At 38.7% G+C, this 27146-nt stretch overlaps 1 protein-coding gene across 1 annotated transcript in view; it reads left to right on the forward strand.

The window, feature by feature from the left end:
• EPB41L5 (erythrocyte membrane protein band 4.1 like 5) overlaps positions 1 to 27146 on the forward strand; it is a 52037-nt gene that overhangs the window by 3241 nt on the left and 21650 nt on the right. The window contains exons 3-16 of the mRNA XM_066553212.1: positions 8080 to 8184; positions 13032 to 13074; positions 14190 to 14268; positions 16779 to 16823; positions 17132 to 17184; positions 18983 to 19103; positions 19511 to 19598; positions 20230 to 20318; positions 20482 to 20551; positions 21250 to 21419; positions 21881 to 21987; positions 22437 to 22464; positions 24612 to 24654; positions 24952 to 25067. Of these exons, the coding sequence (XP_066409309.1) occupies positions 8080 to 8184; positions 13032 to 13074; positions 14190 to 14268; positions 16779 to 16823; positions 17132 to 17184; positions 18983 to 19103; positions 19511 to 19598; positions 20230 to 20318; positions 20482 to 20551; positions 21250 to 21419; positions 21881 to 21987; positions 22437 to 22464; positions 24612 to 24654; positions 24952 to 25067 (1157 nt within the window). The remainder of the gene's footprint in view (positions 1 to 8079; positions 8185 to 13031; positions 13075 to 14189; positions 14269 to 16778; positions 16824 to 17131; positions 17185 to 18982; positions 19104 to 19510; positions 19599 to 20229; positions 20319 to 20481; positions 20552 to 21249; positions 21420 to 21880; positions 21988 to 22436; positions 22465 to 24611; positions 24655 to 24951; positions 25068 to 27146) is intronic.

Genomic DNA, 27146 nt, shown 5'->3' on the forward strand with positions numbered 1-27146 from the left:
GCTAAGTCAAGAAAATGCTGTGGCTGAAAATAATCAGTATAATTTCGTTATGTAGTTTCCAGCTGGAGCAATTCTCCAATCTGGTTCCCCATGTGCCTCCCCAAATGTGGTGAAGAAGCATTTAGAGGTGATACCAGGCTCAAGTTTGCTCAAAAAGCTGTTGAGCTCTATCCTTACAGTAAATTTTTTACTGAGAAGAGTATTCTGCATTTACAGTCATTGATATAATTGAACCTGAGATTGCTGAATTTCTCCTTAATTAAAAAAAAAAAAAGGCAAAAACAACAGCAAGAAGCAACCACCAGGGACGTTGCTATGTAAGCCAAACACTTTGAGAATTATGAAGTAGCAAAGACTGATATTTTATGAATATTGACAATGAGATGGAAGGGACAGGTTGTAAATGATGCAGTTGAGATTTAACTTATTAGACACAGAGCCAGGATTTGAGCAGTAACTCTGCTTTTTGTCCACTGATCTTATCTTTGGTGTCTGTCAAGCCACTTAATCTTTCTGCTTTTCTATGTCTTCTGTTGTTTTTAATTAGAAAATGCCTGACTTGAACTTTTCACCAAAGTTGCAGTCATACACAGTACATAGACTGGATTCTTTGCAGGAATCTACTGCTTGTGTAGCTATGTAAATGACTGAAGAATGTCAGTGTCATGTGTACTATTCACTGACATCTTGGTATGTTCAAAATGGGAGGCATGAACTTAATGCAAGTTATCAGTGTTATTTTGGGGCAGATTGAATTATGTCAGATTTTTTCCCACAGCTTCATATCAGATTTAAAGTTGTTTTTTGACCTGGTAGTTTCCCTCTTACCATTCTTTTGAAGCTTTGCATTCAGCCGTTTTTACAGATTTACGTGCCTAGTGAAACACTAAGAAGCTTGTTACTTTGTTAATCTTAAAAAAGTTTTTATAAGGTAGATGTTGTCTGTAAATGCTGCTGTGGATGTTGTTCATTATACATTCTGCTTTTCTGTTAACTTGAGTTAAGCTTGGACAAACGTCAGGTTGTGCTTTTTCTTCCCATTGTTTAAGATCCGTGGGTGGAATGTTTACTGAGTGGTATGAGTGGTGAGAGGACAAGAACTCTGTTTTGCTGACATCCCTTATCTCACTTTTCATCCTGTTCCCATGCAAAACTAAACTACATCTTCCCCCACTGCACCTCTGGAATTCCCAAGGCTCAAAAGCCATGAACAGCCCTGGTTTATTACCTGAAGATTCCATCAGCTCAGTCATACCACTCTGATCTGTCAAGGGAACCCCTCAACAGCTGGAACACCAGCTCTCTTGGTGCTCGTGGTTTGTGAGGAAAGACAAGTTGGTGAGGGGTACTTGGAAGTACACAAAACTTTTATCTGGCATCACCAACAACTTATGAAATAATTAGGAACAAAAGTGTTTGTCAAGAGTTTAAAATAAACTGCTGTTTTAAGTAATAGAGAGCTCCAGAGGATTTTAAAATCAAAATATTTTACAATTGAGTATTTGTTTACTTAATTCTATGCTATCCATAGTAGTAATTGGGAGAGGGAAAAGATAACGTAGATAGGGGGAGAAATGTTAATATAAATAATGTAAATACGGGCACTTGAAATATAAAATTTTTGGTTTGCTTTTTATGAGGGTGAAAGGTCAGCCTTACAAGAGAGACAGATAGTAAGTGCAGGGTCTTATGGAAACAGAACTGTACTTGTGGAAGCCAGCTGTGTTTCAGTAAAAAAACCTGACCCTGCCTAACCCACAATTTACATAATCTTCTCATGGATAATGGAGCGTTAATTGTATTCCAGTTTCTGTATGTGCAAAGTTTTAGGTAAATGCTTCCTGGTGGTATAAGATGAAAGAGAGAAATGATGAGAATGGATGCTCTCTCTGAGTAGTTTTTTATCTTGGAATATTCCTTATTACACATGCATGAAATTTGATATGGAGGTTGCAAAATGAGATGGTTTTGTCCTTATTATAATGAAGTATCATTAGAACAAGGTCTTGTATAAACCAGTCCAGTGGTTGTGTGTAAGAGTGGAATTGAACTAAGCTGTTTAGACTTTTGGAGTATAAAACAAGATGAAAAAAGGACTGTATCTGTGGTGACTATTTTAAATAAAAATTAAGAAATCTATCTGGAATGTAAAAATCATTACCGAGTGCCAGTAGCTTTTTGTTTGGTGAGAGATGATTTGTGTTGATCTGACTGCAAGATCAGAGATGCATTGTGGTAGTTGATTTTACTCAATAATCCACTCTGGTTTATTAAAAACCTTTGGAATATTTATGGCCACTTGCTGAATATTTGTGGATGTAAATGTGAAATGCAAAATGCTCTTCCTGGCATGGATGCTGATGAACAAGAAAATCTCATACTGTTAAAAATGCTAGAAAATCAGTCATCAAATAAAATGAGTACTCTGTGTTCAAGGCTGACCTCTAAAGTTTCAAAATAAAGCTCAGCTGACAGAAGTAGTAACTACATAAACATTTGAACGTGCCCCTTTTTGTGTGTGCTGAGGCTATAAAGTTTTGGATTAAAACTTTATTTATTTCCCATGTGATCTTCTGTCTGAAAGTATTGACATGCTTTTGAGTGTTTGCTTAAACTTCTGAAAGAGCTTTAGGGGACTGAAAGTGGACAAAATGATTGGCGAGCCGCAGCAGAGGCGCTGCTGTCTGGGCGGTGGGAGGGGGCCGGCGGCAGTGCAGGGTGAGCCGGTGCTTCCTGGGGTGCCTGAAGACTGAAATCCTTGCTGAGATCGAGCCTGAGCCAGGGGATGCTGAGTGCCTGTGCCCTGTGAGCAGCACAGGCTGCCCGCACAGAGTCCTGCTCACAGCCCAGCCGCTTCGGGGCCGGGGCAGGCGGGCATTTCAGGCTCGGGGCAATGCTCCGTGCCCTGGCACTGGCGGAAAGGAGGGAGGAAGGGAGCAGCTGGCAGCAATCTCTGCTGCTTGAAGAGAAAATTGTTTGGCCTGCAGTGTGCTGCCAGAGTGTTTCTGGGGCTTGTGCTGCAGGCTGGTTTAGTTGCCTGAAAGTTTCACATTCCTAACTCACAGCGAATTTTATCTGGAGTCTTGCTTTCCTGCTGAGCTGCCTCTGCAAAGAGCTCAAAGGCTTGGGACTCTCTGGTGCTCTTAATCAGAGTGCTCGTGAGAAAGCTGCAGGTGGAACACCAAATAAAACTGAAATGTTTGACAATATAATAGGGGAGGCATTTAATCTGTAAACCTTAATACTGAACAAGCAATGTGGAAATATTCTGTATTAGAAAGAATTAAAAAATGGATTAAATCAAATTGGTAGTTAAAAGATAAAAATGGTCAGGAAGTTGAAACAGAGGTTTCCACAAAACAAACTGTCAGACATGAATGTTTTGAGGCTTTGTCTTATGTAATAGGGTCAATAAGCCTGAGCACAGTAAATTAAAATCCTCCTACATAGCACTCTAATGATTGTACAGTTAGGATTGGGTATTGAAAAAGATTCTTTATGACGATTTTTGGGAAATACCTTCTTTCTCCAGAGAATAAAAGAACAAAATATTTAATCCCAAATGTTTACCTTCCTGTACTTGTGAGACACTGAGTAAATACAAGAATTGATAAGCTGTGTCTGGAGGTAGAAATTCTCTCCAGCCTTCCAGCCTGCAGGGTTTTATATTCACAAGTGTGTATAGCAGTGTTGTCAAAAACTGAAGATAAACCAGAGAAAGAAGCACTAGAAGAATTAGTGTTTTGCTGCCAGTGGCATCTTTAGATGAAGAAGAAAATTGACTGGAGAGTTTGGAAAAGTTATTTGTAGGAGTGGTGCTTGGTGTTTGAGGAGAGGAGCAGCTCCATTTGTAGGTCAGAACTTAAAGCCATAAGAAGATCAGGGTGATACAAATAATGTGTACTTCTAACGCTGCCTTTGTAACAATAAAGGGTTTTAACCCTCCAATTCTGCAGCAAACTTTAATGGTGTTAACTATAGACACCTTTTGTGTGATATTGGTATGAAATCTTCTTCCTTTAAAGCTCACTGTTGAAAAACCTGTTGAAGCTTTCTCACTGTTGAAGCTTAGGTATTTGAAACCTGTGGTTTCAGAGAAGAGGATTTACTTCATTTAAAAAATGGGCAGGCTTATCTGCTGCTTCTGTGCTGCTGTGCTCTGCAAACATGCATAGGTGACATCCTAGCAACTGGGTAGCTGTAAATCCTGAATAGGGACCCATACCTTCTCTGTGTGTGTAAATGGTGTATTTCTAAGGAAGCTCGTATGCATATGAATGGTAACCCTCCTGGTAAGTTGACAAAAACCAGGAAGGAAAGTTTTTGCCACTTGGTAGCTATTGAAGACAATAGCTACTGTTAGTTATTGTTAATAAAAATGTTAACGTGATCATTTGAAGAAATCTAAACAAAAAGTACAGCTGCAAAGATGCAAGGGATAGTTAGTCCCATGAAGGTAGTGTTATTCATCTATTTTTTCCAAAGTTCTTCTTGTATAGGGCCCTCCATTTCCTCACAAAGAAAGAAATAAACAGGAGAGATTATTTTCTGATAAGTATTTAAATTAGTAGTTTTATTAGGTGAGTATTTTGATCTTGGGTTTTTTTCCCCAAGTTTTGGGAAAAAAAGAACTACTTTGCTGCGATTAAAGACTTGAAGTGAGCCATTCAGCTGGTGCTCACCAGCACAAGCTCCTCTCCAATGACTGTGAGCTTGTGCTGCTCCTCCAGCGCTGCTGTGTCCTGGCTGCTCTGTACTGAAAGAGGCTTTGACCTTTGATCAGGCAGGTTTGGAGCACCTGGCTGGCTTCTCCTCATGGATGCGTGTCCATGAAATAGCCGATACTCTGAGACCGTGAGAAGAGGGTATAAATGCTGCCTTTCAGGTTTTAGGCAGTGGCTGCGATGCCTGAGCCGAGGAGAATGTGCCGGGATCGCCTTAGCCGGCAGTGAAGGGACAAACCAGCGCGCCGAGGTGAACACCCAGCCTTGTTGCTGAGCTACCGGGCTGAGCCCAGCCTGTGGAACACCTACTCAGCCAGCAATTGCAGTTATTAAGAGCAGCAGGAGATGTCATTAGTTGGGAGCATCCCTTTCATTGGGGAAAGGGGGGGAGGGGGCGGGGTTCGTGTGATTCATTCCCAAGTGATCAGAAGATGCTTTTATCCAGTGTGGCAAAACCAGGAGAGGTCCTGCCCTATGTATATGGTGTATTTTGTTTACATTTTCCTGTTGTTCATTCTCCGGCTGTGAGATGTTTGCTGTTGCTTCCTAGAGAGAATAGCAAACTCTGTAAGTCAAATAGTCAGGTTTTACTGAATTGCAAACCCATGAGAAGTTTAATTTGTGCCCTGAAGGGAGGACCAGCTGCTGGCTGGACTGCTTGTGAGTGGTGTTGTTAATAGTTCATCAGTAACCATTAAACAGTTTAAAAATATTTGTCCTTTGAGTGTAACCTGAGCTCTGCTGTAAGGGAAAGAAAGGAGAGGAGGGGGGAGAAAGCATAGGACAGCAACAGGATAAAAATGTCACTTTCACAGAATCACAGAATATTCTGAATTGGAAGGAACCCACGAGGATCATCAAGTCTAACTCTTAATGGCCCATACGGGGTTTGAACCCGCAACCTTGATGTTATTAGCACCAATGTTGCCATAAGAAAGTTAGGGCAATTTTTTACAAGAAAATGTAATAAAAGTGTATCTTGGCTCTTTGAAAACTCTTGAGATCTCAGTTTTATTGAGTACAAAAAAAATTAATTTTGATTAATGAAAGTTGACTGGTTACAAAGCATTAATATTTTTGGTTGCTATTTGTTTAAGGAGGAAGGACTTAAGTAAAGTAAAGCATGTGTGACACTTCTGCTGACTTGCACCAAATACAGCTGCTGATGATTTAAGTCATATGCAAAGTAGTGCACAATTAATTCCATGTTGACAGCCCTGGTGATTTAAGTCAGAGAACAACCAGAAGTCCTGCAGGTCTTTCCACAGCTGCTCCACTGCTTCTTCAGGGGCTTTACCCACATTAGTCTTTCAGGGTCCAGTTAATCTTCGAGTCCTCTGCTGAGATTTCTGAAATGTGGAACACATTCTGAGACTAATCTGACACTGCAGAAATTTAAGTTTTGCTCGTGGGTAGTCTGAAGTAGTATGTGTAGTATTCCAGGCTGGAGTCAAAGTGCTTCTGTCACCAGCAGGGAATTTGCTGAGATAACTGGTTAATTCCACTTTTTAAAGATGATCTACAGAGAAATTGAGAAGGATCTCAAATGTTCTGCTCAATAAAGGGAGATTTTGCACTAGTTTTAGACAAGCTACTGAAAGCTTCATGCAACATAGAGTGTTTTTCTAGTTTTGCTGTTGCAGGTGCTGAATTGATTTCACTTGTATTATTATATTAATGTTTAAGTAGAAGATATCCTGTGTTGAGAAAAATATCAACAATTTGATGCCTTGGTCTTTCCAAACTGGGGCTACAGACTCTATTAAGAAAGAAAGGTATAGGTTTGTATGTGTAGATGGTTTGCCTTAAGGTTTCTGTTTGAGCTGGTGTTTAATAAATCTGTTATTGCCTGAGAAATTATTTTTTTCTGAGACCAACAGAGGACACTTTGTCTGAATGAATTTGATAGGTTGACATTTAGTATTTGTATTATACAATGTTTTGTAGATGCTATGGTTTGTGAAGTTGCCTGCTGGCCCAAATGCCTTCCATTCCTGCTATTCTCCCCAGTACCTGGAAAGAAATAACTGTGTGAGAATTTGCTTAGACAGGCTGTTTGCAAACTTTTTTTTAGGATTTTGCTTTCATCTTTGGTATGTTGTGTTGGATTTAACTGATACATGAAGTAAACCAATGATGGTGATTGCAAAGTTGAATATAAAATATTTGAAGATCAGGGTAGAAGAAGGTGACAAGAATTACAGCATGCAACTTTACTTACTTAGGTATTACTGATTAAACCAGATTATTTCTGAGAACAAGAATTTGTCTGGCCCAGAATTTTGAGAGCTGTACTAAATTTGCTACTAGCTTACTAAATATGTGCTTAGAAAGTTACCCCATTTCTCATGTTGTGAATGTATAAATATTGAGGTAAAATCTTGCAAGATGGTGGTTTTACAGAAATAGAGAAACCCTTCAGCTGCTGGCAGAGTAAGCATAATGTCTGCATTTCTTTGCATTTAATTTTTTTTACACTATGACCTTTACTCTGATCTAATAATTTATTAACGTATTTTATTACATTTAAGCATCTTATATATAAAAACTCTTTAACTATTATTTCCATTTTTTGTTATAAAGGAGCTCACAGCATGAAGAATATACGTTGTGTAGAAACTGCTCAGTGCTATTTATGTGCCTTCTCTTTAAAAACAACTGTTTAATTTTTTAGATCATCACTGTAAAAATGAAGTTTCCTTGGGGCTAGAGCTGTTTTTTTCATAAATTATGTATGAGCATATGAGCTGGCTTTTTGCACCTGGAAGTTAGTTTTATGAACTTAGTTTTGTAAATGCGATATCTCAGTGCTGTTGATTCAAGTTGCTTGCCCCAGACTGTTTCCTAGTAGTTGTTAAAAGCACTTGCTAATGGAATGCTATCTCCTAATTCAATGGGTTTTGCTACCTGCTTCTAAACGGGTGAAACACCTAGATACCAAACAGTAGTAAATTCATAAGCAATTTGCTGTACTTGGCTCCTAAAGTTTTCCAGTACATTGGTTATTGCAATTGTATTGGCTGTGTGTTTCCAGTTCTATTGAATGTCAGTGAGTAAGGAAAGCCTAAAAGCAAAAATGATAAAATGACATTTTAACACTTTTGGCAAGTCAGTGCTGACATTTTCCAAGAAAGGAGATTATGCAAGTTCTTTATGGATATTCTGTGTTTCTTGTGGGGTGTACATTTGCCTTTCAGAGAAGAAGCCATCAGAAAATACAAGGGGGTGAAAAAAGGTGTCCACATTATATTTTCAGAAACTAAATTTTTGTAATTAGAATATAATGTGTGCAGAGAAAAAGGTAGATGCTACAATAAATCTACCTGCTGTGTACTGAGTCCTGTTATCTTTTCAGAAAAAAGCCAAAGGCCAGCTCCTGTTTGAGCAAATCATGTATCATCTGGACCTCATCGAAAGCGACTACTTTGGATTGAGGTTCATGGATTCAGCACAAGTGGCAGTAAGTAGTTATGCTCTTTTTTAAGCAACAATGTAAAAGTTGAATCCTAGTACTGACAAAAATGCTATAAGAAAGCTGCCTTTTGTGAATTAAGTTTTGTGCAGAAGCTCTGTAGCGTGTGATTTTCCGTGTCCCCAAGTTTAATTCTGCCTCCAGCGCTCTAACATATGACCATGCTGTTGTGTCTCTTCCTTTCTTGTTTCCACATGTTCCTGTCACACTCCTGTTGTCACTAGGCAGGCTGGTCCAGTTGGACCCCAGAGCCTGGTGTGTGGTGTAGAAACTCTTGGTGCTGATGATACAGAGAGGATGGAGCAAAATTAGAGTGTGCTTAGCCCTTTTGTTGTGTGCTATACAGAGAGGAGAAGGTTTTCCTTTGCAAATGTTGTCAGCTTTCTTGTCAGCAAAAGTCATCTTAATATCTGCTTGCAGGAGGGGTATACCTTTGATTTGTTCAAATCATTTGTGACTCAGACCTGCAACTGTAAGTTTTTAGGAGGCTACGGGTGTGTTTGGATGTATCACTTTGACTTGAGGGCTCTTCCAAGCCCAAGTTTGTTGATGTTTTATTGTGTGTTTCTAAAAATGTAAGGTTTTGAAATCAGAAGCAGAGCATTGTCAGTAGTAACCACAGTTCTTTCACTTGTGGGCTATGCAGTTTTATATAGATGCTTCTTATAGTCAAGTATTTATTCCTACCTAGGATAGCTGCAAGTTAAGTGAGCCTTTAGGCAAGGAGGGTTTTTTTCTTTGTCCTGAATCCCTGCAACTTAATCTTGTATTCACTTAGCCCAACATCCCCAGGTAGAATGAGATTGGTGTTTCCTGCTGCATATGTCAATCTTATTTGTTAGATGTATAACCTAATTGTTTTTGAGTTTTAAGGCCACTTCAGAATTATTTCATGCTTAGGATGGCAGAGGGGAAGCACAGACAGTTGAGCTAAATATCAGAATTGTTCAAGGTCAGCATACAAAAATGGAGGCAGTGATTTATATTCCTTTATTTCTATGAAGATCTGTGTCCATAACAGTTTGAAGGTGATCTCTTAGTTGTTGCAACTTTGTATAAAGGCAAAAAAAAAAAATCCACAAACTTGAACCTTTGAAAGAAGCTAACAGCTTTGGATGCAGTGCTCCACCCCAAAGCACTTATAACCTGATGGCTTCTTTCCAAAATTATTGTGATCAAATCTTATGCTTAGCATGTAATTGTAGAGATTATGCTCCTCAGAGAAAATTGTTGGTGTTCTGCATCTGAAGCAAACTTCATGGCCACTGGGATTAGCTGCTGGTGGTCTGTAGTTCCCAGTAGTGAAAGTGGTCTTAAACCCCTTGCAGAACAGAAACATTTAACACTAAAGATACACTAACAGATGGATGGCATTCAGAGCCATGCACAGAACAGAAATGAGGAAACAGCCTATTGCATACCATTTTATATTTCTCAAATCATTTTAGCTGTGCTCAGCATGTGCAGTCCCAAGATGCTGAGTATTGATAGCGAAGTACTCTATTGCATTTATCTTTTTGTTTCAGAAAAGCAGTGGTCTGTATGGTTAAGGTATCCTAACTCAGTTTCTGCCTCGTGGCTTCTGATGTATTTCCCTGTCTCCAGGATCTCATGAGATCATAGTGGGTTAATTTTAACTGGTAGAATTATCTATATGATAATTTTTTTCTCTTCCTGATCTGCTAGAAAATAAACCTATTTCATCTTGAAATGTGTTAATAAGAATTAATCTTTTCTGCCACAGCAGTGGCTCATGCCTTGCTTTTTCTAGCAAATTATTACTGCCAGTCCAGAGGGCACATGATTGAATATTTGATACTGCACAATCTACCAGGTACAGGGGATTTCAAACTCTGTTTGCTTCCTTTTTTTAACTATGTGTGACTGAAAAGCAGCAGAGTAGAGATAACAATCTGTTTAAACTAGACCTTAATGATGAGCTGTGTATAATGAAGCAGAAAAGATTGAATTTTGCCAGAAGAGCTGAATGCAACAGCCAGCGATAATTACTTGCTTTAAGAAATGAAGAACTGTTGCAATAGCAGCCATTCCTGCAGAAAGAGCTGGCAAGTTTTAGCAGAAACCCAATGTGCAGCTGGAAACAAAGAACAGAGACTAATCAAGTGACTTGTCCAAGATTATTCAGGAGACCTGTTAAATAAACTGTGTAAGAATCCAGTCCCTTACTGCAGAGAGAATTGTCCACTGGCTCTGAAGGATATAATCTTTCTGCTATCCAATTTCAATCTAAGAACATTGCCATACTTGCTAGTTACTTTTACTGATACAAACTAGCAATACATAGTTATGCAAAAGTTTTAGAAATCCCACGCTTGTTTTAAGTACAAATAAGTTTTCAGTAGATCTGTTGTGAACAACTGAAGGATTTCTTTTTTTTTCATCCTTTTCTGCTGCTGAAGTGATCACTAGTTGGGTGTTAAAGATTTCCTGGGGAGTGGGGCAAACCCAGATAATGGAAACTACCTGGCATTTTGGAATTTAGTATTCAAATAATAGCTTCTTTTAAAATGTTCTTGAAACCATTAGTGAAATGAAAGAATTGTTGTTTTCACGTGATTTCTGTGTTCACTCTAGTCTGCTGTTCAGGAATAGATCAATTTTAGCCTCAACATCTTGTCTAACAAACCTCCTTTGCCCAAACTTCTTGAAATGTTGCTGGGTGAGGATTTGAGGGGTTTTTGTATGTGCTTTGTTTTTAATTTCTGGAGCACCAAACCTTTAGTCAGGACTTCCAGTACTCTGCGCAGCCTGTTGTTTGTAATGCCTTCTGTTTAGCAAACTTTATCTCTGATTTTCAGCTGTGCTGTGCAAACCCTCATCAAAAGTAAACTTTTTTTCCAGGTCCACTTGGATTCCATTATAATCACTTGGAATAAATCTCAAGCTTCTTGACGTCTGTGTCTGTCCATTCATTTGTTGGTTTTGGGGCTGGTTTTTTTTTTTTTTTTGTTTCATTCCCACCCCCACTTAAAAGCAGTTCTGTTTCCCTTCTGCCTTGCACATCATCACCATTGAGCAGAGCTCCTGTGGGCAGCAGTGGTCAGAGCCCAGCAGAGTGAAATGCTATCGGTGCCTGTCATGGGCCTGCCTCTCTGTTGCCTTCCCATGGAATGTGGAGGAGATGAGAGAAAACAGGAGGGAGATGAAACAGGGGTCACAGCCAGCCCTGGAGCCTAGAAAGGGCTCTCCTTGCCATTTCAGTATCTAAATCACCTGCAAGCCTCCAGCTGTGTGGTTTCTATATTTTTTTGGTAGAGGAAGGAGTAAGTAAACTCTCTCTTACAGCAAGTGAGTTTACAGAATAGGAAAAAAGATTATATGATTTCCTTGTAGAAAAAAAATTGCTTAACTCCCATTTCACTGGTAGCGTAAGCAAAATTTATGTAAATATTTGCTTCATTCCTCCTTAAGCTTCCTGCTTTATTTTAAAAATGTATTAGATACATTTCAGATAGCTCTCTGTAGCTACTTACTTTGAATAGGCAATGAGAGCATTCTCAGCTGTGTGCACAGCAGCAGCAGATGGTTTAAGCATTCTCATCTGCAGCTAATACAGCAATCAGTCACAGCCCGGCTGTGTTACAGGCTGACTTCAGCTCTCTGCAGAAGGCAGGGCTGTTCTGCAGGCAGGAATGTGTTTACACTTGGCAGTGCAACCTGAAAATACTGGTTCTTTTTCATACCCTTCTTGCTTTTCTGTCCTCCCTGGAGCTCCCTGTGAACTTCATGTCACACTGTTTAACAAAAGGAGTCTTACTAAGTCTATAATTCATCGGTATTAGTTGCCTGGTGATGTTTGGGATTGATCTGATGAGGTGTTGTTCCCTGGGCAGGTGAACCATGCAGGACATGGTGTGTCAGGTAGTTGGCTCTGGCTGTTGAGTCAGTGCAATTATGCTGGTCAGGGTGCCATGTTTCCTGTTTGGGTGAGTCACCTCCTTCGGAGGAGGGAGCTGTTGGCCCTGCACAGCACTAGGAGGGAGATCTGTCCCGCTAGATGTGTGTTGGATTTCCAGCTTTAACTTCTGCTATAAACTCTTCAGCAGTGCCATTATGTGCAATTATTTTGGGGAGCATAGTGTACATGTGTAGGTATTTCAATCTGCCAAGAATAGCTTTTTCACATGCTGTTGTACACAGTGTAAGTCAAGCCATTATTTTGGCTTCTTGTCCAGTATATAGCTTATAATTAGCATTAGTAGGTGAGGCAGTAACTTGTCCTCCCATGTGACAGTTGCTGAAATGTCACCCGTGAATAGATTTTTGAGAATTAGGTAGAGCTGACTCTGATGTTGGGACACATCAGACAGCTCTGCTGTTACTGCACTTGAGTCATCAAAAGAAAATGCCTGAAAGCCAGCAATATTTATTTTGTCTCTCCCCTTCCTGCCCCAAGTAAACATCACACACAGCTGAGTGCCAGAGTCTTCAGCTATGATTTGTGCTTCTCTGGCTGATTGTCACTGGCTGACCTACTAATGTGTGAATTAAGTGTTTGTCTGGACAGGATGAAAATCTAGTGAAGTGGTTTGCTAGTATGTTTATTTTTCTTTTAAGTAGACAATGCTGTCTTGAAGATTTGGTGTAAATAAGGTACTACAGGATGTTTCTGTTGTTCAAAACTGACATTTTGCATTACAAACTTTGAGCAAAACAAACTTCAGCAAGCACAGAAAGCTATGAATTGTGAAAGATTTGAATTAGATTGTTTTAACAAACTACTTGTTATTCCAAGATGGTCTTCACACTTCCTTTTTTGTTCTTTCTGGGAGATTTCTCTATTGATAATTCAGTGAAATTAATTTATTTTTCAGCATTGGCTGGACAACACCAAAAGCATTAAAAAGCAAGTTAAAAGTAAGTGTCCTTTCCATTTTCTCTTGGGACATTGTATTTAACATACAGAAAGCACAGCCAGTTGAAATGGGTGGTGGGGGCAGTGTCCTGTGAGGGAGTGAGGGTGACAAGTGACAAAAGCCCAGCATGGTGCTACTGATTGTTTAATGGCATCTTCCCTCTGTAGCTCATACTACCTTATTTTAATGTTCTTAATTAAAGATGTTATGGGCACATTAATTATAATTGAAGTGGAGTCAAGGCAGCTGAAGATGTTCTAGGGTTATGGAGCATTTTCCTGGCTGTAGGAAAACTTGTCTTGGAACCTCATGCATGGGGCAGTCCTGCATGCTTGAATCTGTGTCCAGTCCACCAAGTCCTCCTCACCTGCTGCACAAGGCTTCAGTGTGGCCTGGTTGTGGCAGTGATGTGTGCCTGGTGAAGATGTTGTTTAGCAGTTTCCTTGCTCTGCTCTGTGGGAAGTCTTCAGGGATTTGTGGTGTTGTTTTCATACAAGAGAGGTTTTGGAAGCAGTGAGAGGGAGAAAATTCCTCCTGTCAAATGCAAGAATCAGCAGAGCGATGCACATTTTTAAAGAGCTATTAATCCACCCTTTTGCTGAATTAACTCTTTGGTTTCCAGAAGAGATGTTTCTTCTGTAGAAGGGTCTCTTAAATTCCCACAAAGTATGTCTAAACTTTTGTGGAATAGAAGGGCCTGAGTTGTCAGCAGTGAGTATTTCCCAGAGCCCTGGGAAGGTGTTGCAGAGACCAAGTGTGCCTGAAGGTTTAGTCAACTGTAGAGCCAAGATGCTTAGCTTTTGTTGTGATGGATAGAGCTCTTAAATATAACGATTAACCTGGATTCACATGCTCTTGGCAGGAAGAATCACATTAAAGTGATATGATCATTGGCTTGTCTTGTAACACATAAAACTGTGTGCATATTTAAGTGTCCTTTCACCCTGATGTTCCTCATGGATTTCCCTGGCATAAAGGAATTCCTGTCTTAAGACCTTGTGTAGAACATAGCCAACCAATTTCAGTCAAGTTTTGTGATGTGATTCTGTGTAATAAATAAATAACCTGTCTCATCCTGTAACTGTACTGCTGTCTTGCATGAATTCTGCTTTGCAGTTGGCCCCCCATATTGTCTGCATTTTCGTGTAAAGTTTTACTCATCAGAGCCCAACAATCTACGTGAAGAGCTAACAAGGTAAGAGGGATTTTGTGTGTGAGAGGGGACCCAAATAAGGCCAGGGAAATGTTTTCCATAGGATTTATTTAAACAATTTGGAAAATTCTTTAAAACTGCTTACTTACTTTACTTTCTGTAAATGTAGTTTTCTTTTTGTAAAGTGGCTATTTTGTGTGTGGAAATAAATGTGCTGTGACACAGAGAGATCTAAATATTTATATATTACTTAATGCACCATTTTTCATTAGGCAATTTTGGCAACTGATCTGAGTAGCTTATACACGATGGACAGAGGTTTTCACTGAAGAGAACAGACATCATTCCTCTGTCTTTTTTTTTTTTTCTTAAGCTGTTCGTTTGAACTGCATGCAATCATCCTGTCTCCAGGCAGAAAAGCATTGAATTGCAAGTTAGAGGTTCTCTTTGAAAAAAGGAATTTCAGTTAGCATTTCATTGCACGTGTGGTCCTCAAAGAGCTTATGGAAAGGGAAAGTAGTATTTTACTGCCATGTTGAGCTGAGTTAACACTACTATAGGTGTAGGTTTGTAGTATCAGGTGAGCAGCAGTTCCTCTTGATTAAAGCATTTCACAAATCCATTCATAGAACTGCATTTCTGAATGGGCTGAGACAAGGAGGGGAGCTTTGAAAAAGAGCACAACCTACCACCTGTCAGGAGTATAAATCTGTTGTAAGAGACAGCACTTCCTTGCGTTGTTACTGCTGCTGATCCCTTTTGGAGAGTAAACAAAGTTATGTTTTCATGATAGCTGTAGACATTTCATACCTCAGCCATTTGTAAGGGTGTGAAGTACATTTGTTTGTTGTTCAGGTTTATGTCTGTGTGGATCTTCAATCTGCACTTTAGCCAAATCCCTTGGAGTGCTACCAGGAAGATTATAGTAGCATTACTCCTTCCAGCCATATGTACCCTGTGCAGCTTCATATTTACATGTGGTAACATAATGTGGTAACTGCTGCTTTTTAATGCTTTCCCGCTGATCTGGGAAGAATGTTTTACCTCCCCATACATGTTCCTGAATAATCATTTAACTGTCTTTAAAACCAGCAACTGAATACAAAATTCAGACCTGTATCTGTATCTACTACTATGGAACGTTTTCATCCATTTTGACTTGAGTTCTGCCAGTCAGACCTTGCTGTGCAGGTTTTAGCCGGGCAGACCTGAAACCTGAGGGCTTTTAAACACTGTCTGCCTGCTTAGCTAATCCTCCAGAACAGGAGAGCAGCAAGTTGTCCTTCTGTCTTGAGACAGTGTGACACCTTGAAATAGCAGAAGCAGTGCTTTGCTGTGGGTTATAGGTGTCACTGGCAGGGGCTTTCCCAGGGTTCTACCTTTAAACAGCAGGACACCCAGCTGGAGCTGTTCAGCTTCCACAGGTGCAGCTTGCTCGTGTTCTCAGCCAGTGGTCATGTAGCACAGCACGGGAAGTGCTTGAATTGTGTGGAAGTGTTATGTGGCTGATAAGCACAGACTGGTCACACCCACTACACACTGGAGGCCTGTGTTCATTTTCATATCTGAGGTCAGTACCAACCAAATTTATTCCCCGTGCAGAGGCTAGTGTTCAAAAGGTTTAGGTTAATAAATGATTTGGCAAAGTATTTGTGCAGTTCTGTGAAACCTGTAGGAAAAACACCTGCACCTGTTTTGTGTCTGTATGAAAGAGTGAGGAGACACAGGCACATGTTGAAGCAGAAGTTATGTGTAAGGTTTCTCTACTAGAAACCTCTACTAGAGGTTTCTCTAGGAATCTCTACTAGAAGGAATCTCTGCTAGAATTCAGACTGAACACCATGGTGGATGCCAATGTTTTATACTTGATCAGAGCTCTTCTCTTGATAAAGGAAAGCTGTGTACCATAATGGAGCAAAGGGCTGCTCTTCAGAGGTATTGGATCAGAATAATTGGTATTGCACACCAAAGGGATTCTTACTCAATATTTGCCCCATTTCTAAGCAAAAAGAGTAGAGGATATGCAAGGCAGTGTAGGAAAGCTGGCTCTGAAGGGTAAACAAGTTGAAAAGGCTGCAGCCTGCTATTTATTTTTAGTTACTTTGCAGTCAGCATTCCAGGTTAGATTTTAACTAAGCAATCCATAGTAGAAATATTTTTTTTTCAAGACTTAAAAATAACCATTCTTTTATGGGGTTGGTATGTGTATGAATAATGAAGGAAATGTGTAAGATGCAATTTGTTCTTTGCTCAAGTAGAATCAGAAGAGAAAAAAAAATAGTTACCTCAGTACCCTGTTTATTTTTCCATGCAACACTGTAGTTCAGCTTTTGACAGCTTGTACTTTTGGGTTTGCTTCATTTGAAATGCCTGCAAAACACACAAACCCAACTGATGAAGCCTTGAGAGGTAACAGTGCCGTTTCTTTCATCTTGGAAACCCATATTAAGAGTAGAAAACATTTTTATTTGTCAAGCTCTAACTTACTCCTGTTGACTAAGTGACACATTAGCACTATTACTCAATGACTTATTTCTTATTTAATCCTACAGGTATTTATTTGTTCTGCAGCTGAAACTGGATATTCTTAATGGAAAGTAAGCAGCCTTTTAAACCATTATAGTGTGTTTAGCATAGAGTTTATTACATTTATATTTGAATAATTAATACGTTTTGCTTAATAGTGTAATTTTTTTTTTCCTCTAAAATACTATTTTCTATGCATGAATATCAAGAGAGGAATGCTTAAATAATGTATTGCTTATCTCCTGATAATTTTCTGAAAACCTACCAATACTTTTAAATTTTCCTATCCCAGACATTTGCAGTTTCTTACTGTCAGTTACATAAGTTGTCTGCTAATGGTGTCAGTTCAGTTTTTAACAGTGCATTTCTCTTTTGGCAGATTGGAATGTCCTTTTGACACTGCTGTCCAGTTGGCAGCTTATAACATGCAAGGTGAGTAGACGCAAGAAGGGAAGGGTGAAGTTGCACAAACAGTTTTGTGTAGACTCTTATTAATTGTTTAAAAAAGTCTGTCCTTGTTATGTCCATAAAATAGACTCTGCCCAGCCATTAGTGATCCTGTGTGAAGTGCAGATCTTTTAGATTGTACTTGTGCTTGAGAGTATGTACCGAAAATTACTGAGTTCCTCAGGAAACAACAAGGAGGTTCTGAACATAAACAGCTTTGCCCTAAAGTTGTTTTCTCAGGTGCTTATGTACAAATCTGTCCACTTTCACAGAAGATACGAGGCCTGCAGCCTTCCTGAATCACTTTGGTGTAGTAACACAGCTCACTTCTTTTTCATCATATAGATTCTATCAAGTGTTGTCTTTGTTGTCAGATACATCACATAAAAATGGGTTTTGTTTGCACTGTGTATAAAATAGCAGCTTTTGATTTCATCTTATTTGTAGGAACATCTTAATGCCCTATGTCTCCTGCTTGTACTTGAGCATTCCAGGTTGCCAGGTTGAGCTGCACTTGTTAGGATTTCAGATTCTTCTTTGGCCACAAGATGTGACATACTCTTTTTTCCTCAGCTATACAGCACTGTGTTTGAATCATTTGAGATTTTGTTAATCAGCTGTCTTTAACTTTTGATTCCAGATGAGAATGTGTTGTTTGCATGAGGGTGTGATGTTAACAAATGTGGAGTTTCCTATGGTTTCAAGCAGAGGAGCTCACAAAAGAAAGAGGGGAGGCTTGAAGTGTTAGAAATGTCTGCTAGAGTAGGCTTTTGGGTCCTTATTTGAGGGTATAGATATATGGATATATGGCCTTATTCAAGCCAATTGATGTGCCATGTGTTTGAGCCACACAAATTCTCCACACAACATTTATCTCATGAATCTGCTGTACTTACTCTGCATGAGGTAGGACTAAGTCACTGAAATTTGTCTCTTACAAGTATTTTTCAAAACACTTTCTTCTTTTCGTGCAGGAAGTGCTAATGGCCCTAAATCATGTGTAGGTATGAGAGTTGGGACTAAACTGTGAAGACACTTGCCTTTTTAACCTGCTCTTTTGTGTGGAAGCAAAGCAGTTAGAATACATTCCACACTTAAAAATATTAGCATTGTTAGAGCCTTAAGATACAGGTTCAGTAAATAAGATTTTGGAAGAACAAAGTGATTTAATTAGGCCATATATCCACTGCTTTTTGTGGTGGTCTTTTCTTTCCTCTCTCCACAATGAGGCCTGTAGCAGGGCTTTAATCTTACTGTCTGACAGCTGTGTACTTTTATTTAAATCAGCTGGAACCTAAGCTGGCTTTGACAGCATTCCTTTGAACAGAGGCAGGCATTTTAGTGGGAGTAAATTATTATAGAACTACAGACATCCTCAGTCAGCATTAAAAAAAAAAAAGAAAAAGGAGGGGGTAAAAAGACTGTTATTATGCTTGCAGCATTCAGAACCCAAGAAATGGAATTTTCTATCAGTAAAATAGAAAATGGTACATTTTTGTCAAGGTTTCTAATTGTCAATTTCAGCATTTAGATATTTATCTGTCTTTTAAACCAGACTTGTTAGCATCTGTGGGAGATGGAGTTGTATTTTTGATGTGGCAAACCCTTTGACTGGTATGTTCTTGTATGTTTTCTACATAGCATCTCTGGATGTAGGAGAAAGACCACAAAAAGAAATTTAATATTTTAGACAAACTAGAAAAGTGTGCAGAAATTCTTCTGTCTGCAGAAATTTGCACTGTGTTTGTTGAGAACAGTGCCTGACAGTGTTGTTCTTTTGTAGCTGAACTTGGAGACTATGATCCTGCTGAACACGTCCCTGAGCTGGTGTCCGAGTTCAGATTTGTTCCCACTCAGACTGAAGAGATGGAATTAGCTGTTTTTGAGAAGTGGAAGGAATGCAGGTACTAGATCTTCCAGGTTGTACTCAATGCTGTTTGCACTGATTTTTCTGAGAAGATAATCTATTAAAAAGATACTGCTGATGCTTCTTCTGTGGCCTTGTTCAGAAATAGAATTTTAATATGGCTCTGTCCTATTTTGTAAAAGAATATAATGTGATAAATTAAGCTTTTCAAAGGTCTGAGTAAAATGATGAGATACAAAATCTTGAAAAACAGTAATTTTTGCAGCAGCACTTTCAGATTAAAACTTTAAAAAGTGACCTTGATCTTCAATAAAGTGAACAGGTGTCACCAGTGTTTACATTTTTCACAACTTTCAGGAAGTTCTTTTCCTCTTTCCTCATTTACCGGTTTTTCCTTTCTGTGCTTTTTCAGGCATCTACCTAACAGCAAAAATTTTATTTCAGGGGCCAAACACCAGCACAGGCTGAAACTAACTACTTAAACAAAGCTAAGTGGCTGGAAATGTATGGTGTAGACATGCACATAGTCAAGGTATGTTTAACCACAGCATGGTGACCTTTGGAAATGATAGTGTTAGTTCTGTGTTGCATTTCAACACTGGTTCTGCTTTGAGGGGGGAAAGAAAAGGAATATTGTTCTCCTGCAATCCATGTAATAAGTGAGCTGGCTTTGTGTCAACATTCCACTCTTTGGTATATGTGTCTAGAAGGTATAACTTGAGTCCAAGCATATCTGCTGTATGTTAAATGTGTGATTGATGTGGAAGTAATACTACAGTTTGTATTTAGACTTAGGAATTCTGTGAAAAATCACAGTAATTCAAATTTGCTGGGGTGTAGTCAGCTACCAGCTGAAGAACTACAAATAAGCATAGATCTCCTGTGGAGACACAAGTGCAGCAAATGCATAAAGATGTCTTTATTACACAGACAGATCTAGAAACTTTAATATTCCTCTTTTGTCAGCCTTATTGAAGGATTGCAAACAAGAAAAATCCATTGCATGAGATCATCAAAATATAAGAATTTTGTTGTATAAGATAGCAGACGTGTGTGTAATTATAACGCTTTGCTTGGACAAACAAATTACATTAATCACTCTAGTAAATTGGATAGAGGGTCAAACACCAAAATAAATCTAATTTTTATTTTGTGTCAATTAGGCAAGAGATGGCAATGATTACAGCCTGGGACTAACACCTACAGGAGTTCTTGTCTTTGAAGGAGACACAAAGATTGGTTTGTTTTTCTGGTAAGCTCTCTGATTGTACTGTTCTCGATTTTGGTTCTTTTTTTTCTTTTATGATAGCAAAAAATAAAATTGTTTGGGTTGTGAGAGCACCATGAATATGAGGTACTTTATCAGTAAGTTACTGAAAGTTAGACATAACCTGCAATTTCTGTTCATCTGGCAGGCCAAAGATAACAAGGCTTGACTTCAAGAAGAACAAACTCACTCTGGTTGTTGTGGAAGATGATGAACAGGTAGATAAATATCTGTTTAGTTAAATCTCAGTCTTGATTATACACTGTTAGTGTACATACTCCTAATCTTTCCTTATATTTAAGTTTTAAGAATTAATGTGGATGCCTGAAAGATTTTTGATTGTGGCTTGTGGGGGAAGGACAAAAATGAAGGGACATAAGTAAAAGATAAACTTTTCTGTCATCCATTTTTTAAAAAGAGAATGCCTGGTGAAACTAGAGCAGGTACTTTGAAAACAGCATGCATTGCACAACAAAGTTTTAAAAAAAATTCCACATACCACATTTAGTAGAATGAATTACTTAAGCAGGTTTCAGAATTGTTTCTATGGGGAAGAAATTGCATATACCTGAGACAATTTAAAAAGTGAGCATTGGTAATTTGAGAAGATTAGATTTGGAAATGAAACAGTGTTAGCCTGATGAGCAAGTACCTTCCTATTGTAATAGTATCTTTAATTTGTAGTTATTCAGAGGTTTGGCTTGTTAAATATATGGACTCCAGCCTTTTCCAACTTTAGACTATATAGCACTTGTTCATTATAGCTTCTGCAAATGTTGATTTTCCTGCCTAAAACATTTTTTTAAAATATTTATTAGGAATCATAAAAACCAAATTTTATTTGGCTTGCATGGTATTTTAGCTTGCACTTATTCCAGCCCCTTGTAAGTTGTCAGTGTGCTTTGTGTGCTTTAAGGGAAAGGAGCAGGAGCACACTTTTGTCTTTAGACTGGATCATCCCAAAGCCTGCAAACACTTGTGGAAGTGTGCAGTGGAGCACCACGCCTTCTTCCGGCTCCGGGGGCCTGTCCAGAAAAGCTCCAGTCGGTCTGGCTTCATTCGCCTGGGCTCTCGCTTCCGCTACAGGTCAGTGTCACTGGCACTTGGCACACACCTCCTGGCATTCCTTGCTTTCCTGGAGGCTGGGGTTTAGCCCCATTATCAGCTTTCTCTGTGACTTTTGGCAATATTACTTAAGCTTTATTCTCTCCTAGAATTTTCAGCTTCTCCCAAAATTCGTGCAGTGAGATCACAGAAATATGCAAAGGGCACACATGCTTTTGTCAGCAATTTAGTATTTAAAAAGATGTTGCTTCTGCCATTTGTCTTGGGGAAATGGGGTGAAGAAGAGAATGTTTCTAAAACTCTTATCCTCTTTTGTGAAAGGTCTTTTGAGGTGTGAAGTTTGGGATGTTTTTTTAGAACTGTCATGAGATAGCTATGAAGTTTAAGTAGAAGTGTGATGTTTTTATGAACATTATCTCTATTCCATCATTAAAAATAAGTGATTTATTTTACTGCTTTGCACTCTTACATGGCATTTTTAGTGGGAAAACAGAATATCAAACCACAAAGACCAACAAAGCCAGGAGATCAGCATCCTTTGAAAGAAGGCCCAGCAAGAGATACTCAAGACGAACTCTGCAAATGAAAGGTAAAAGAACTTCCATTCTGAGAAGTATAATCCAATGTGAGAATCAGGTAATCATCTCCTTTAAAATTTTTGGGTAGGAATTCTCCTGTAGCTGTTTGCCCTTCTCTTGAATTTTCAAAATTAAAATAGTTATAAATTTTTTTAAAATTTTAATTTATTTTTTAATTTTTAATTTTTTTTTAATTAAAGCCATGTTTGTCTTCAAATACTTGCTTAAATCTGGCTTTGGTTTGCTTTTCAGATTTTTTATTTTATTTTCCAATTTAGATTTTGTTTTTCACACATAATACACGAGATTTGTGCAATTTTTGTTCTTTTGGTTCAACTTTTGCTCTTTTGGTTGCCTACTTTTCGGCCATGCTAGGCTATTTTTATTAATCATATAATTAATGTTTAACTGGTAACCTAATTATAAATTAAATTTTAATTAATGCTTTATATTTTTGCAGCATACACTGCTAAACCAGAAGAAACAAGGTAAGATGCATTCCAGTGTTTGAATTTCTGTCTTTGGTGTTTGGCACCTGTACTTCAGCACGTGCAGAAGGAGGATATAGTGTTGGACTCTTAACTGTGGTTTTGCTGTGGGTATTGTTTGCTTTATATAAAAGTTAATGTCCAAAGCAAAGCTTCTATGTTGCTGCACACAGACAATTTTGCCAGACTTGTTTACTAGCTAGCAAAGAAATTTGTTTATTACTAGCTGTGATTCTTGCTGGATATGAGCTGTAGTTGATGTGCTGCCATGTAAAGAGATCAGGTAAAAGTTTGTGACTGAAATAACTCATTCAGTGAAGGTCAAAAACAGGGAAAAGATAGTAAAATGAGTCTTTTTGAAAGAAGTTGATGGGTTTATATTCTGTGTTACACTTGCATTTATTTTCATGCATGATCAACATTGAAAGGGAAACCTTTTGGTTCTTTATTTCTCTACCAAAAGTTCCTGGATCTGTAGGTTCATAGTTGCTGTTGCAATGTAAATTACTCATATGTATCTGAATCATATGATTTTCATACCCTTCCTTGAGGGAAGAGAGGAAACCAGGTTAAAAGGAGCTGCCGGGTAGTGAAGAAACCTAGGTCACTCAGTTCTGGTTTCTGTCCTTTGCCTTAATAACTTGTGAACACTTCAATGATCAGTTGCAACCAAATTATTTTTTTAAAAGTAGGTATTCATAGATACTGAGTACCATGGAATGCCAAAATAACATTTCAGAACAACAGATTTAATGCAGCCCAACATTTTCTGTCTGTAGTAGCAGGGCTGGTTCTTTCAAAGAGCAGGAGAAGTCTGGAAGTGGGGGGACAAGGCTGCAGTGTGACTTCCTGTATTGTTTTTAATTTCTATACAATGGGAAAATACTCTGCAAACCTGGGTGTCATTAAGATCCTCTGCATGCAAAATGTGCCTATTTGATTGGTGCTCTTGTCACACTGTGTTGTCATGCCCTTCCCTGAGTTTCAGATTGCTTAGGTCATTCTGAGGGTGGGAAGAGAAACTTCATGTGCAGTTTCTCCTCCTGATAAGACTGCAGACTCCTGATCTGCACTTAGGTGTGGCAGTGTTGTGTCTCCACAGCAAGCTATGCCATTTCTGAAACTCTACACTCCAGTGTTGCTAATTGAAATGCATCATGAAAGATGTATGTTGTTCCCTTCTTTGTGTTAACCCAGCACAGGAGAATGTGCTAGTCAGAAGACACTCCATAATATTTCTGAAAATTCCGGGGTAGCCTCCACATTTGCTCAATAGAGAAAGGGTGAAGGGGGAAACAGGCAAGGAACAGCTTGTTCAGTGTTGACATAATGGTGTTTTAAATAAAATAATTCTAAAGAGTCACTGAAGTAAATACAGAAATCTATTTGAATTGTCAGCTTGCCAGGTTGGATAGCTGTTATCCAGACCATAAATCAGAAAATTAACAGGTCGTAAGAGATGGGAACCTTTTTTAAAGGCTAGAAGTCTGGGGGAAAAATTTGCTTAGCATAAAATCTATAATGCATAATTACTGCTTTTAAGTCTCTCAGAAATGTGCAATGTCTCTTGCAGTTTCAGAAATCATCAAGAATAGGGATATGGGTCTTATTTAATTCATCAAATATAGTAAATATTTAATAACATAAAATTATTATTAATGCTATGTTGAGATGCTGTGCATGTAAATTTGAATAGCTGCTTTTAAGTCCTTTAGAGGTTGTATGCAGAAGAAACTCTTTAATTTTTCTGATAAACTCTTGTGATGGTGAAACATCAAATCAGGAGGGTTCTAGTTATGGAACAAACATAATATCTACAGCGTGTAGGTGAGCTTTTCACAATGTCACATTTTGCTGGGTGTTTTAACTAGAACTGTATCATTTTTGCTTTAGAAGTGCCACATCTTACTGCTGAATCAGGAAGACTTTAAACCAAATGGGTTTAGGAAAGGAAGAGTTAAAAACAGATGAGTTGCAGATAAACTACAGCTTGAACAAAAGAAAACTAACTTGATACCCTTTGTGAAAAGAGATGAGTACTTTGGAAATATCTTAGACTGTTTCATTCTGAAAGTCCTTACAGTTCTACCAGCCTGCAAAAGCAGTTTGTTGATCTGATTCAGTTTTAAATTCTTCTTGTCTTTCAGTGCTGCAAACAATGCTGTTATCAGCCAAATTAATGGATCACAAGTAAGAATTCTCATTCTTTCTAAAGGCAATTTTCATGTGTCTCAACAGATTTGAAGATTTTGTTATTTGTTCTTGAAATCCAGTGATTGACCAATTGAATGTTACAGTTAACTATTAACTATGTACAGTGCTGGAAAAGACTGGGCATAGATATCCAATGCTAGGGAGATAAGGGAAGAAAATGGCCTTGCTTTAGCTTTGTGCTTAAGAAGAAGCGTGGATATGTTTTGTTCACTTTAATGTGTCATCACTTCATTAATGTGTGTATAATAACTTGTCTGTATTCTGTCTCTAAAGAGCTGGAATGCAAAGCCAAACCTACCTGTCCTAACAGCGGTTCCTTCTGCACCAGTCTTAGTGGAAATAGAAAACCTCCCAAGGAGCCCAGGAGCCAGCCAGCAAGATAAGAAGTGGTATGTTAAGCTTTGCTGGGAAATGAATTCTGGTTACTTGTGCATGATTCAAGTAGCTTTTCCTTTATCTGTGCTTAAATAAGCTGCCATCCTTGTATCTCTAATATAAGTTGACAATCAAGTTAGGGATGATGCAGCTGATTTCTTCCTATGAATTGTGAGTGGAGAGGTGAGGACAACAGGCTTAGTCACTGCCAACCAAAAGAAAATTTCTTCAGGGGTGGGGCTAAAGGATTTAAGGAGGAATAGCATTTTAAAGTCTTGGAGAGAGTTGGGTCCTTCTCTTTGCCATAAGCATGTAACTCTTTGCTTGGTATCATGGGGTCCAAGGATTTAACCTTGATCCTTAGGTAATACAGAACCTTGTAAACTTATATCCTTGTGAATTGTCTTTTGAACCTTCTGAAATAGGCAAGCTGACTTTTCTCATGAGCTTGTGTAGAATGGGAGCTTGAGGAAAATTACACAAGCTGAAGATAAGAGCTTTGATTTCATGTAATCAGAGTATTTGTTTTATGGATTAGATGCATCTCAAAATGAAGAGGATTTGTTTGAAGATAAATGACATGTACATTTATCTATCTTTTCTTAAACTAATTCTACATTGCAAAGCTATTTTCAGTCCAAAAATTGGCATATATCAACCCAGTACTTGTGCACAGATCAACTTAACCTCTTTGGCTTCTCTTGCCTATGGCTTCTCCAAGAAGGGAAATTCTGGCTTCTGCCAGACTCATCAGTCATGGTGGAATGGAGTGACACCAAAGCTCTTATCCTAAGCAGTTTCAGCCCTCAAGAGAAAGGGTTTTTCTCCCATTGTCAGGCATATGAATCTGCTTTGCTTCAGTATCTCTTACAAGTAGATGGTGCCTGTTTCTAACAGTGCTGTGACAAATGTACTTCAATTGTGTAAATTGTATTAATTTAAAGACTTCTAATACTATCAATTTTGAATGATAAAGGGGATGGTTATTCTGCTTTGAGTTGCATTTTATTGACATTTCAATCAGAACATATGATGATAAATGCTGTTTTTCTTTCTTTTACCCTTGATTTATCTAGTATCTGAAATCTGTGCTTGTCTATGGTGGGATCCTGTTGATCGCTCGATTCCTTCCATGGTGGTGGGTGAAAGGTGGTGGCATCTTTCTTCTTCAGCATTCTCAATATGGTTATATTTTTATTCTTTTGGCCTAACTGCAAGATGAGTGCTAGTCACCTGTATTTCCTTTGGTGGAAATGTTTGACTTGGCTCCAGACCAGCTCTTCTTGGGTACCTGATTTGTGCTAATGTTCCTGCTCATGTTTGCAAGGCTGCTGTTGCTTACTGAAATCCTGCTTCTTTGGTTCTGAAGCAGAGAAGGCTCTATAGCCCCTCAGTTTTGGGTTTGTTATGTGTGTTTTTAGGATTGAGAGCTTGAGCCCGTCTGTCTTAACATTGTCCCGGAATCTCAGCTTACATGCCAGCTGCTGCAGGATGTAGTGTTTGTATAGAAGAGTGGGAATGAATGCAAAATATACCTGCATGTAACCCAAAACAGTGTGTCCTAAAGAAAAGAAGCTTCTTGGCAACTGATGCATTTTAATTGAGAGTGCAATGCTTCTACTGTGTCTGTGTTACATTTCCTTGAGACATTGTTAGTGAAAGTAGTTGTCTTCTGGTTTTACTGTGTTCACTGGAAACAGTACTGCCTGCAATAAAAGGCAAATCCAGCTGTAGGAAAAAGGCAACAGTTTGGAGCTGAGTCAGGAATTGAGCTACATTCTGATTTCCTAGATGGGAAGTGGGGTTAGGTTAATGGAATTGCCAGAACATACATCTTTATTGCTGGGGGCTGTGACTTGGCTATTGTGCCTGCAAGGGTGTCTCCACACTGCTAACAAGATCTCCTTTCAACTGCTACTGTCTTTAATTGGCCTGTTTCTGCATGAATTATCTTTGCTTTCTGTCAGAAAAATAGTCTTCTTTTAGAGAGAGCTTGCCAAAGATTGTTGAGAACACCAAAATTTTCTGGCCTGTGGATTTTGTAGATAGTTAGATTGAAGGGGTTTAGAAGTAAGGTCCTGACCTCCTGGGTT

The sequence above is a fragment of the Molothrus aeneus genome, chromosome 7 (genome assembly GCF_037042795.1).
Source record: "Molothrus aeneus isolate 106 chromosome 7, BPBGC_Maene_1.0, whole genome shotgun sequence".
NCBI classification, from domain to species: Eukaryota; Metazoa; Chordata; class Aves; order Passeriformes; family Icteridae; genus Molothrus; species Molothrus aeneus.